Below are 14,173 nucleotides of genomic sequence, written 5' to 3'. Positions count from 1 at the left end.
AATACTCACCATGCCTCTCAGCAAATAGCTTGGGGTGCGTACTTTCCAAAATGGGGTCATTTGGGGGGGGGGGGGTTTGTGCCATCTTGGCATTTTATGGCCTTCAAAACTGTGATAGGTAGTGAGGAGTGAAATAAAAAATTTATGCCCTTAGAAATCCTGAAGGCGGTGCTTGGTTTTCGGGGCCCCGTACGCGGCTAGGCTCCCAAAAAGTCCCACACATGTGGTATCCCCGTACTCAGGAGAAGCAGCCGAATGCATTTTGGGGTGCAATTCCACATATGCCCATGGCCTGTGTGAGCAATATATCATTTAGTGACAACTATTTGTAAATTTTTTTTTTTTTTGTCATTATTCAATCACTTGGGACAAAAAAAAATTAATATTCAATGGGCTCAACATGCCTCTCAGCAATTTCCTTGGGGTGTCTGCTTTCCAAAATGGGGTCATTTGGGGGGGGTTTGTACTGCCCTGCCATTTTAGCACCTCAAGAAATGACATAGGCAGTCATAAACTAAAAGCTGTGTAAATTCCAGAAAATGTACCCTAGTTTGTAGACGCTATAACTTTTGCGCAAACCAATAAATATACGCTTATTGACATTTTTTTTACCAAAGACATGTGGCCGAATACATTTTGGCCTAAATGTATGACTAAAATTGAGTTTATTGGATTTTTTTTATAACAAAAAGTAGAAAATATCATTTTTTTTCAAAATTTTCGGTCTTTTTCCGTTTATAGCGCAAAAAATAAAAATGGCAGAGGTGATTAAATACCATCAAAAGAAAGCTCTATTTGTGGGAAGAAAAGGACACAAATTTAGTTTGGGTACAGCATTGCATGACCGCGCAATTAGCAGTTAAAGCGACGCAGTGCCGAATTGTAAAAAGTGCTCTGGTCAGGAAGGGGGTAAATCTTTCCGGGGCTGAAGTGGTTAAGGGTGTATCTAATTGCTATAATGGGAGAACCAGAGAGGCTATAAAAGGTGGATGTACATACATGAGGAGATGAATCGTTTGTCAAAAAACAATTTAGATCTAAACAAACGATTAATCTCTTTTAATAAACTGTATTACGCTATGGACAATTCTATTGTCTTTTATATATCCCATGTCTAATAATCTGGGGAGGAAGCTTTCCAATTGATCTCCAGTCTCCATGTGTGAGCAGACACAATCTATGACATTCTTTTTAATTAAAGAAGTCAATTGCATCTGGTAAGCAGACTTTATACTCAGCACAGTGGGGTGCCATTTTTTTACTTGGGGAAGGAATTCCCACATCTACATAGAAGATTCTATACCTAGAAGACCACTCTGCCTACAATAGAATTGTTTTCTTCTCAATTGGGACTTTATTTTATTTTGCACATATTCTTTATTTTTGTGATTGATTGATATATATATATTTTGTAATCTAATATGTTTTGACCACTCTTGGTGATTTACTCCTATAGCTTTCTATTTATGGTAACTGCATAATTAGTATAATAATATTGATATCACCACCAGCTATTTTACTAGCGCCCTCTATCTACTATCACTTGTATTTATCCACTTTGTCCAAATCAGGGGAGCAGCTTAATTCTACTATTTAGTTTTTTTCTAGTTTTTGGCGCAGAGTCTAATCACTACACTGTGTGTATTCTCTTCCTCTCCTGAGTCTGCAGCATTATGTCCTGTACTGTAATGAGAGAAGGAGGAGCCAGCGCCATCTTTGTTCCTCTGTATCTCGGCCGGTCTGAGGAATTCACTTAATTTGCAGGGCCCCTCTCTTGTTTTTAGTTTCGCCGACATTCTCTGTTTATTCCTGCCGCTTTCCGGAGTCGAGTTATGTTTCCAGGGCTTCTGTGTTGCTTTTTTAGTCGCTCAGGGGTGTCCGTGATTACGGAGCTCCCTCACAGTGCGGCCATCTCGTTCCGCGGCTAGCCACGCCCCCAAATAAAAGATATTTTTAATCGCCATTGGAAGATACTCAAGAATGACCGGGTGTAAGGCCCTGCCCTCCCCGATCGTACTGGAGTCATTTATAGAGGAGCCCCATCCTTGAGGGGCCAAATCGCCCCAAATGTCATCGATCTCCCAACCAGACCTTCTTTTTTCCACAATCTCAAAGGATATTATCCTTGTCGCAAATGCAACGTATGTATGCATAATGCATGTAGGAGGAGGAAGTCTGAGTCATTTGAGTCCATGCCCCTGTTGAAGACCCATGGAGTCAAAACACGTCGGGCCAGCATCTTTTTGCTTCCCACATTGCTTTTTATCCATATTTTACATTTTGTGATCAATTTTATTTTATATATCCTACATTGCGCTGTATATTTTTATCTACATTAAACCTTATTTGGTTGACAGCCTATCCCGTCTGTACACACTGTGAGAAGCATACGAGCTCGCCGCTCGTTGGATACAATCATTGTCTTTCTCAATTGCTAATGTGAGTACCTGCTTTTGCCTAATAAAAACAAGTTACCTAAGTAAACGGAATTACACTATTGGGTTCTTTTCTGCTCTATTATCCTTAAAACACCCCCCCGCATTACATCCGAGGGAACCTTATCCTAGGACGGTGAGGGATGCGCAGGAGCCCCTAGGTGGATGAGAAAAAGAGCTCTTTTGGTCATATGCTGTTGCCCCATTACTTTAAGGTAAGGGGCCACTACCCACTGAAGTGTCTGCACACGAAGATGCACGAGATTTGATTCACCAGCACTTTAACTGCCACATGTGCATGCTAGCACATTGCTGTCACAGATTTCATTTAAAAAGGACATTTCTCTTGTGTGAAATCCCTTTCCATTATATATACCTTTATTTTTTTGGGATATTAATTACTGTATTGATTTCTGGAGTTTTTTGCACATTTTGAACTTTATATGAAGTTTTGTTCATTAGATGCAATTAGAGGTCTAGCCATTTATATTATGCACACTGTTTGCACAATGCACACTGTCACTTTTGGACTGTATATGTATATAGCCTAAATCACGGTGCACTTTATTTAAAATTGTCCTTTGCCACTCACGTTGAATTGGATATTTATTATGGTAATCCAAGTTTGTAATACGCATATTTTTATTTGCTTAGACCCTTATTATTTTTATTTAGTCCAGTGAGACGCATCACCTGTAGGAGCTATCCTACTAGTTTTCTAATACCTTTTATCATTTATATATACTTTGGTGATACAAACTTTGATCAATATTTAAACCACTTTAGGTTTTACATATAGGACTAGCGCAGCACCACTCATCTATATAATGTCCACCGTATTCGGTAAGAGTACCCAACTTTTCATCTGAGCATTCCTTGAAGTGTACATAGGCATCTGATCGGTTCACTCGGATTACATGTCAACACCCCATCCGGAAGTTGATTTCCCCGCACGCACTTGTTTGGACATTAGTGTTCATTGCTTGTGACTTTGGCATTTGGACATTGGCATTTTTTGCTTGTGTATTCACACTTGTGTTCCATCTTTTGTTTTTTTTAGTTTTGCATATTCACATTCCAATATTTGAACATATTTTTTATGTATTATAATGGGTTCACACTTACTGTACCTTCACCATTACTGAGAGCTAGTGATTCATTGTCCTTAGTCTTTTCACTGTGTGTTTGTTCTTTTTAGTTTCATGCACAGATGTTTCCATTCGTTTGGTTTCATTATTCAGCGCTACACTAATTTCTGTATAACGTATGTATGCATAATGCATGCGGGAGGAGGAAGTCTGAGTCATTTGAGTTTACTTCTACTTCTGTAACTTACCAGATGAAGCATTTTACCACCTGTGCCACCCTACATATTGTCTATTTGATAACTTGCCCTTGCAAAAAGCAATATGTGGGATGGACCATCAGATCATTTTCAGTCAGGGTAAACGAACATATCGCCAGTATTAAAAAGGGCCGCAGCAATCATGTGTATCCAGACATTACCTCCATCACCACAATAAGAACCCATTAGGTACAAAATTCCAGATCATAGATAAATTCGTCCCTCATTGAAGGGGCGAGTCTTGTCTACAAGGTGTTTCACGTTTAGAGACATTCTGTATACACCAGCTTAGATCTTATTCACCCTATGGAATGAATATCGACTGGGACATTAATGCTTTTATCAACAAAGCTTAAAAAAATATATTTTTTTTTTAATCCTGTTGATTACCTTTTTTTAGCCCTTTATCCATGTATTATGATTTTTTTTTATCTATTGCCATTTTTTACATTTGTATGTTTCAAGTATTTATACATGGCCATGACGATACTGTATAATATTAGAGATTACGAATATTTGTTTCATTTTGTGGTACATGACCAATTGTATAACCAGTGTTGCTCATAACATCTTCCCTCGAGTTGCATTACTGGTCGTTATTTGATGTGACTATGTGTTGGCCGCAAGTTTTGCTATACATCCATTTATTTGCTAGTTGGAGATACACACGAGCTGGGCTAGTTTGATTTGAGTCATGACGTAGTTAACGGCATTGACCTATCACGCCCTAGTGTGCGTCCCCTTGATGTATTGCCATTCATGCACCCACAGCCATTATTAGGATGTTGATTACAACGCCGCCCAGGCAATGATGCTCGTTCTACAACGCATGCGTGACCGGCGAGTGGAAGCAAGGTATGATGTGCACGCCATGTGTCGTGATGACGTGACCCTGACGCCAAACTCCCAAGATTGGTGAGTTAAAGCGAGGGGAGTAATGCACACCATCTGACAAAGGTTGCGTAGCCTAGACCAACGCACGCGTGATTGGTGAGCGGAAGCGAGGCTTGCAATGCATGCCATGTGTCGTAATGATGTGATCCCGACGCTAAGCTCCCAGGATTGGGTAGTCAAAGCAAGGGGAGTAACACACGCCATCTGCTGAGCTGGGCTATTATTACATTTAAATTTTTGTCTAATTAAGTCATTATTGTTGATATATAGCGCAGTGTGTGACAGCAACAGCAGGCTCATACCCCAGGCAACTTCCCATTGGACAAAATGCGTCGGGTACATAGCCTGCTAGGCACCATACACGGCGCCTGTTTTACTAGTTTTTGTGATCACATTTTTGTACGCATCTTGACTAATGTTTGTACCAATTTATTATCAATAAATATCATACGTTGTTTTGATCTGCGCTATGTCGAAGCCTTCCTTTTTTTCTTTCATGATCCTTATTTTTCCCTGACGGGAGGAGAACTACATGTACCAGGAATATCGTGGTTAAGTCCTTGTTTCCTGGATTGCTGTCCGGTGAGAATGCTGAAAGTGTACGCTTACACCAGTCCAACTATAGGAGTTTGTGGCTTGGGATCCTGACCTCCGCCCATACCTGTTTGACCCACCGCCGCTGGCGTGTGTGTCCACATCTTACGGCGAGTACCCACCCCTCCCCTGAGTGTTGGGAGCACAGTCCTGGGTACCGTGTGTGAAAATCACCCTGCATGCTTTAGAGACTTGCCAACATCTGTGATCCATGTCTTCCTGGGTTGTGTTAGATGAATCTACTATGCTGTTGACTTTTCAATGGACTCTTGCACTGTCTCATTGAGTTTAAAGTTTATATGCATATTCCTCTTTCTGATATAACATCACACCTGTTATTGGTTGCTATATATATTTGTTATAGGAAAGTATTAATAGATTATAAAGTCATATGAAAGTGTTAATAGATCATGCGGTGTCATTTGACCTTTTGACATTTGTGATCCCATTGGGTTTATTTTTGGTTCACATAATATCCACTTTTAAAAAACACTTTCAAATATCTTTGAGTAGTTTTTTGCACTTTTCAGCACAACCATTTATTGTGCTCACTTTTGCCCTAGGTGCATATGTGGGGCACATTAAACGCACTTTTTTCTCTACACTTAATATGCAATTAGTCTTACTGCTGGTGCTGGCAGCTCACTTTTCCTTTATATGACTAGCGCAATAATTTTTTATACTATCACAAACCCCAACATAACCTGGCATAGGCAATTTGAGACCCAAAACTAAAGTGAAAGTCTGCTTAACAGTCGAAGTGTCTCAAAGGGAGATCCAGTAGAAAACTCTTCCCAGATGATCCACCGACCTCATAACAAAAAAAAGGGGGGGGGGAAACAAACTCCCTACTGACTGGTGACCCCCAACAACAGTTCCAGTCAGTTTTATACCCTTAACGGTTAACCAAACCTTCATCTCAAGATTACTCCAGGGGAGTCGGGAGAAGTAGTTCTCCTCTTGCTGCTTCAAAGAAGGGTGAAACCGAGGGGAGTGGGTGTAAAGTAAATTCAAGGTTGTACACAAGGTAGTCCCATTAAGATAGGACAGGTATTGTGAGAATATTCATTCAGACTATGAAAAAGATCCGTGCACCTGGTGAATCCAAAAGGGAGGGTACTGCAAAGGTGAACATATTGAAAGCATCAAGTTAGGAGAGGGGAAGCACAGAAACATCCTGGAAAATCACTCCAGATCACTACAATCCCCATAAGTTAACTGGACCATGCCAACCACGCTAAGCCCTGCATTCGGGAAAACGTTCGGAAACATTTAAATTTATGGGCAACAGGAAGCGTATAGGGGTTGTAGTGTCATTGTCACGTCCAGCATAAAGAAGGAGCAGACCTGAGCCCCAAGTCGAGTGCGATTCTCACCACAAGGTGGTCAACCAGTCGTCAGCGTCCGCAGGATTGTCAAAGAAGCAAACTGCCCCATCATGCTGGACTTGAAGGCGGCTGGGGTAGAGCATGCTGTACTTAATATTCTTTTCCCGGAGCCTCCTGCACACATCATTGAAGATTTTCCTCTTTTGCTGCAATTCATCCGAGAAATATGGGAAAAGTAGAAAGGAGGCATTACCATATTGAAGTGTATGTTTGCTGGCTTCCAAAAGGATCCTGTCCTTATCTCTGTAGTTGAGAAAGCGGACCAAAAAGGGTCTAGGATTAGTCCTGGAAAAGACTCGACCTGTGGGCACCCTATGGGGCTCTTTCAACCACATATGTTGGGGGAACTTCCGCGAGGCCTAGGGGGTTCTTGAAAAACTGCTCAACAAATTCTGCCAGACGATCACCTTCTTCTCCTTCAGGGAGACCTAGGACTCAAATATTATTGCACCATGACCTGTTCTCAGCGTCATCTGACTTGGCAACAAGGGCCTGCACTGTGCGTTGTAAATCTGCTATGGTGGTTGCGTGAGTGGTGGTAAGATCCTCAGTGGCCAATATTCTGGACTCAGTTTAGGTCGGCCTTCCCCTTATTTTGTCGATCATTCCGCATAAGGTTATATTCTTCAGTAAGATGATCTATCCGCACAAGCATAAAGATTTTGCTTTGTTCAATTGTGTCAGGGCTGGGCTCAGCCCTTCCTTCTTAAAGTTGGCCACTCAGCTGTTGGCTAATTGCCAGCTCTTTTCTCTCCACAGTGACTCACCTGTTGATGATATCCTGCTCGTCAGTCCTGCCTACTTAAGCCGTCCAGCCCAGATGATCTCTGGCTTCGCCTTGGTCACATCTCTAGAGACGCTCTCCTGTGTTCCTGTTAAAGACTTGCTTGGCTGTCATTCCTTCTGGCTCCAGATCGTGCTTGCTTTTCTACTACGCTCATCTCTGGCTCCCTGATGTTTTGGCTTGTCTATCCGTTCCAGTTCCTGAACTCTGGCTATGTTTTGATTACGTTTACTCTGTTTACCTTTTCATTTTTATTATTAAACAAGTGTGATTTAACTGTACTTCTGTCTTAGTCTGATTCATGGTTTCTGACAAATTGCTGCTAGAATCGCTGCTCTATTATCCTGACAGAACACCGGCATTGCTGCCGCTGGGACCTCCCCTGATTCCATTTCCAGCTCAACCACCAATGCCTGGAGCTTGCTGACCAGAATTGTGTCAGGCCGTGTGGATGAAGTCTGCGGTGGCTGATTGGGTGTGGCAGATTTTGTGGACCTGCTCTTTGAGGGCATCTGCAGGAAGGCCAGGCAGCTAGGGAGACCACTATGTAGGGGAGGGTCCTCACCAGGATGGATGCCTTACAGCAGGCATGTCCAAAGTCCAGCCCGCGGGCCAATTGCGGTCCGCGGTCTGGTTTTGAACGGCCCACCTGGTTATTTAAACCAGCCTTTCTCAGCCAGTGTGCCGCAGGATCAGGGCTGTCAGATGAGCCCGATCCCCTGCAGAACTGTACATCGGCACTGTGAGAAGATCCGTCAGCCTCAAAAGTGAAAGTAAAGTGTAGGGGAGTGTGCTGTGCTCTCTGCTTCCCCCTACAGTGCAGTACCCGGCTAAATGAGGAAGTTGGAAAGGTACAGTACTGTGATTGAATCTAGATTAGTTTTAAAAGGGCTTTATTCATGTGTCTGTATGTGTGTGCATGTGTCTGTATGTGTGTGTGTGTGCATGTGTCTGTATGTGTGTGTGCATGTGTCTGTATGTGTGTGTGTGCATGTGTCCGTATGTGTATGTGTCTGTATGTGTGTGTGTATGTGTGTCTGTATGTGTGTGTGTGCATGTGTCTGTATGTGTGTGTGCATGTGTCTGTATGTGTGTGTGTGCATGTGTCTGTATGTATGTGTGTGCATGTGTCTGTATGTATGTCTGTATGTATGTGCGTGTGCATGTGCCTGTATGTATGTGTATGCATGTGTCTGTATGTGTGTGCATTTGTCTGTATGTGTGTGTATGTGTCTGTGTGTATGTATGCGTGTATGTTACTTTTAATCTGCCCCCCCCATTTCCTGTACGATCAGAACTGCTTTTGTAGGGCTTGAAAAGCAATCCATGCACAGATCGCTTTTCAGAGGCATTTGACAGGCGGTAAAGAGGCATTATGTTGCCTCCTCACCACCTGTTTTAAGCCCGTAAATGCAGCATCACTATACCGCAACCGTGCAATGCACACAGTTGCGGGATAGTTGCAGTGCAGCCCCATTCAGCCTGGGTATACCTCCAGCTGCAGCCACAGCATGTGTACACCCCCAGCTGCTCCCTCTGCAGCTAAAGGGGAGAAGTTGGGGGTGGTAAAAACAGCTTAATCATGTGGTTTTACTGCCCCTCCAACCTGACATGTGAACAAGCCCTTGGTTCACATCTGTGTGGCTGTGTGCTACGTGTAGGGCAGCCCATTAATTTCAATGGGCTTCCCTACCCACAAAAATGCAGGGAAAGAAGTCACCAACCTTTTTTTTTTTTAATTGCACTGAGAATTAACGGTACCCCTAAAGAGCAGAGCATTCGTCTGTGTGTCGGGAACGAGCGCGACAAAGGCAAGAGAATTCTTGTTGAGCAGTGTATTAATGCTCGAACGAACACACTTAGACCGAATTTTAATGGTTCAAAGAATGTCAGGCAAAATGGTTGGCCCTCACAATGTTCACTTCATCAAATCTGGCCCTCTTTGAAAAAAGTTTGGATACCCCTGCCTTACAGGGTGCACAGGAGATAGTCAAGATGGTGGTAGACTATAAAGACCAAGCTATTGGTAGCCGGGGCAGTTATTCAAAGTCACCTGTCCAGACAACACCCACAATCAGGCTAGAGGGCAGGTGAAACTTCCGGGCCACTGGATAGGTGTTCTGGACTAGTTGAGGCTCAGATAGGCACAGGAGGCTGCAAGATGGCAGCAACCAGATTAAACCAGGAATCACTCAGGCAGACTCAAAAATACAGAGCAGGACCAGAGCAGGGGATACCAATGTACCATCTGTGCAAGCAGGAATGCTCTCTGGGCCAGCAGGTGTTGCAACGGCCTGATTTATCCAGCGATCAGGCAGGCAGGATGAAAAATACAGGTCAGGACCGATGTAGGGGAGGCAGATAAACTATCTGTGACAGTAGGAATGCTCTCCGGACAAGCAGATGCATGGATATTGCAGGATCGTCGGAGCGCTTTCCCAATGCGTCTGCCGCGGCTCACTTCTGGTCATGCGGCACTTCGTTACTTTAACTGACGAATGCGCGATTCTGCAACGCTGTACCCAAATAAAATTGATGCCCTTTTTTTTCCTACAAATAGAGCTTTCTTTTGGTGGTATTTGATCACCTCTTCAGTTTTTATTTTTTTCACTTTAAACAAAAAAAGACTAACAATTAAAAAAAAAAAAAAAAAAAAAATATTTTCCTTATTGCTATAAAACACATCCAATAAAAAAATCTAATTTCTTCGTCAATTTAGGTCAATATGTATTCTGCTACATATTTTTGGTTAAAAAAAAAAAAAAAAAAATCCCAATATACGTATATTGACTGGTATGTGCAAAAGTTATAGCGTCTAAAAACGATGGGATATTTTTATGGAGTTTTTATTCATTTATTACTAGTAATGGCGGCCATCAGCAACTTATAGCTGGACGAATCGGACACTAAGTGACACTTTTGATGCTTTTTTGGGGACCAGGGACATTATTACAGTGATCAGTGATAAAAAATATGCGCTGTCACTGTACTAATGACACTTGTACTAATGACACTTGCAGGGAAGGGGTTAACATCAGGAGGGGCGATGAAAGGGTTAAATGTTTCCCTAGGCAGTGCTTGCTAACTGTGTGGGGGGTGCTTTAACCGTGGAAAGGCAAAGATCCGTGTTCCTGCTTAGCATATGATCTCTGTCTTCCCTATTAACAGACTGGCGATCTGCCTTGTTTACCTAGGCCTCTTTCAGGAACGATCGGCGGATATCGGGTCTGCCAGACCCGCTGATTGGCTCCCGCTGTGTGCAATCACTGGGGGAGAGGGCCGCCGGTGGACCCGAAAGTGCAGAATTCTCCACAGAGGAGACGCTGCCCCACAGTATATGTATGTGGGGTGGTCAGCAAGAGGTTAAGCAATATATGACAAACTTCTGACTAAACCCTAACTTTATATAAAGTCCCATTCATCAAAAAACAGTCCTTTAAAACAAATAATAAATACAACAAAATGTATTCATTTCTTTTTATATAAGAGATGAGAGCACAGTGACTGTGTCTTTAAAGGTTTTCCACTATGCCTTCTATAATCTTCATATGTTTGTGAAACACCACCATTGTGCCACAACAGATGTACCCACACCTTTCGCGATGGACCTCACTACAAATAGGAGGTCAAACAGCACTTTTTGATATATAATTACAATGGCTCCCACCTCTCTCTATACATGACTCCAATGCAGGCCATTACACAGGTAAAAGAAAGCTCCATAGTGTAGAACCATAAAAAAAAAAAAAAAAAAAAAATTTATTCAAGTTAAAAATGCACTCACAATATGATGAGGGATTTTGGACATATTTTTTTTTGCTTTGAAGGACTGTTTTTTGATGAATGGGATTTTCTTTTTTTAAATATTGAAAGATTATACTGATTCACTTATCACTTGCTGTATATGGTTTAAAAACGTATGACATGATATTTTTTATATAAAGTTTGGTTTAGTCATAAGTTTGTCATATATTGCGCTGCACCATACTTGTTGATTCAATGCCAATGCAATGTGTGTCAAAACAGCTGCATGTGGTCTTCATTAGGAAATCATATGACAGGAGTAGCATATCCTCAATGGGTGCAATGTGTGCAGAGCACATGGGCGTCAAGGGGGATGAGGCTCACCATGCTCTCACATACTGCACACATTGAGGATCTTCTTTGTCGTCATTGGCTGCTAGGACCGCTGGCATCCTTGTACCCAATGACCCGCTTTCCTAGCATGCACAGCAAGACAAATCTTCCTCTGTGCAGAGCTGCTCCACCTCCCAGCTTCACCCTCTGACTTCGGCTCCTGCATTATGGCTTTCAGGGTTCCTGCCTCATAAGGTAAAAAGACTGCTCTAAGGAGGGGGGTTCTAGCCTAAGGGGGGTATGCCTGGTCAAAAGGGGACTCTAATCCAAAGGTGGTTACTAAACTAATGGGGGTGCACTGATCTAAAGGGGGATTCTTATGTAAGGGAAGATTCTGATCTAAAAGGGAACTCCAGATTTAAGGGGGACTTTCACCTAAGGAGACTGTGATTTAAAAGAGACTCTTGATCTAGGAGGGGACTCTGGTCTAAATAGAAATTCTTATCTAATGTAGGACTCTGATCTAAGGGAGGTTTCTGATCTAAGGGGGGGGGGGCTCTGATCTAAAGGAGGACTTTAATCTAAAGAGGAAATATTATCTAGGAGGTTTTCTGATCTAAAGGGTGACCTCTCATCTAAAGGAGGACTGATCTACAAGGGAATGCTGAAATAAGGGGGGACTCCTGATCTAAATGGAGATTCTAATTAAGGAGGGGGACTCCTGATCTAAGGGGGGACTCTGATTATATTTTAACTCTTCAAACATACAGAAGCATGTCCATGTTCCATCAAGCTGTGCAATACTTTATTAAATAAGGCAGTTAATCAGCCAAGCAGATTATAGCATAATAGCTTACATTTGAGCAAATTTATCAGCAAAATATTTATGACACTATGACAAGCATTCTAACTTTATGGGCTGTTAATATTTCCAGGATGTGAGCCTGATGTCTAGCAGAAAGGAAATATCACAGAAAGTGCCAGAAAATACAGTTAATGAGGGACTTACAGAAGAACCCCTTCAGGGAGAAACACATACAAAAACTCCTGAGGTAACACACAAAAATTCATGGTTTAAAGAAAAGGGGGTTTGTGGGACTTTAGATGAGTCACAGGACACGTGGTTTGGAGAAACTTTAGATGTTTTATTTGCATAAAACATAGTATAATGTATTGCATGTGATACATGATTATATGTAGGTAATTTCATTTATATACAGTATCTCACAAAAGTGAGTACACCCCTCACATTTTTTGTAAATATTTTGTTATATCTTTTCATGTGACAACCTTGAAGAAATGACACTTTGCTACAATGTAAAGTAGTGAGTGCACAGCTTGTATAACAGTGTAAATTCTCTGTCCCCTCAAAATAACTCAACACACAGCCCTTAATGTCTAAACCGCTGGCAACAAAAGTGAGTACACCCCTAAGTGAAAATGTCCAAATTGGGCCCAAAGTGTCAATATTTTGTGTGGCCACCATTATTTTCCAGCACTGCCTTAACCCTCTTGGGCATGGAGTTCACCAGAGCATCACAGGTCGCCACTGGAGTCCTCTTCCACTCCTCCATGATGACATCACAGAGCTGGTGGATGTTAGAGACCTTGCGCTCCTCCACATTCCGTTTGAGGATGCCCCACAGATGCTTAATAGGGTTTAGGTCTGGAGACATACTTGGCCAGTCCATCACCTTTACCTTCAGCTTCTTTAGCAAGGCAGTGGTCGTCTTGGAGGTGTGTTTGGGGTCATTATCATGTTGGAATACTGCCCTGCGGCCCAGTCTCCGAAGGGAGGGGATCATGCTCTGCTTCAGTATGTCACAGTACATGTTGGCATTCATGGTTCTCTCAATGAACTGTAGCTCTCCAGTGCTGGCAGCACTCATGCAGCCCCAGACCATGACATTCCCACCACCATGCTTGACTGTAGGCAAGACACACTTGTCTTTGTACTCCTCACCTGGTTGCTGCCACACACGCTTGACATCTCTGAACCAAATAAGTTTATTCTTGGTCTCATCAGACCACAGGACATGGTTCCAGTAATCCATGTCCTTAGTCTGCTTGTCTTCAACAATATGGTTGCAGCTTTCTTGCGCATCATCTTTAGAAGAAGCTTCCTTCTGGGACGACAGCCATGCAGACCAATTTGATGCAGTGTATGGTCTGAGCACTGACAGGCTGACCCCCCCCCACCCCTTCAATCTCTGCAGCAATGCTGGCAGCACTCATATGTCTATTTCCCAAAAACAACCTCTGGATATGACGCTGAGCACGTGTACTCAACTTCTTTGGTCGACCATGGCGAGGTATGTTCTGAGTGGAACCTGTCCTGTTAAACTGCTGTATGGCCAACATGCTGCAGCTTAGTTTCAGGGTCTTGGCTAGGGATGAGCTTCGAGTTCGAGTCGAACTCATGTTCGACTCGAACATTAGCTGTTCGCAAGTTCGCCGAACACCGAACAATTTGGGGTGTTCGCGGCAAATTCGAATGCCGCGGAACACCCTTTAAAAGTCTATGGGAGAAATCAAAAGTGCTAATTTTAAAGGCTTATATGCAAGTTATTGTCATGAAAAGTGTTTGGGGACCCGGGTCCTGCCCCAGGGGACATGTATCAATGCAAAAAAAAGTTTTAAAAACGGACGTTTTTTC

At 42.6% G+C, this 14,173-nt stretch overlaps 1 protein-coding gene across 3 annotated transcripts in view; it reads left to right on the top strand.

Annotated features, from left to right (window-relative positions):
* The window catches only part of AXDND1 (axonemal dynein light chain domain containing 1), a 199,763-nt gene that overhangs the window by 164,236 nt on the left and 21,354 nt on the right, over window positions 1–14,173 (top strand). Inside the window, exon 21 of one of the 3 annotated variants that reach the window (XM_073593063.1) lies at window positions 12,453–12,569. The exons of 1 other annotated variant lie outside the window; for it this stretch is intronic. In XM_073593063.1, the coding sequence (XP_073449164.1) occupies window positions 12,453–12,569 (117 nt within the window). Of the gene's footprint in view, window positions 1–12,452; window positions 12,570–14,173 lie in introns of those variants that run through there. One more of the 3 variants, XM_073593065.1, reaches the window with a different exon arrangement.

This window comes from Aquarana catesbeiana, linkage group LG07 (assembly GCF_042186555.1).
Source record: "Aquarana catesbeiana isolate 2022-GZ linkage group LG07, ASM4218655v1, whole genome shotgun sequence".
Taxonomy (NCBI): domain Eukaryota; kingdom Metazoa; phylum Chordata; class Amphibia; order Anura; family Ranidae; genus Aquarana; species Aquarana catesbeiana.
The sequence above is the reverse complement of the archived record's forward strand: the minus strand, read 5'-3'. Positions and strand labels throughout refer to the sequence as shown.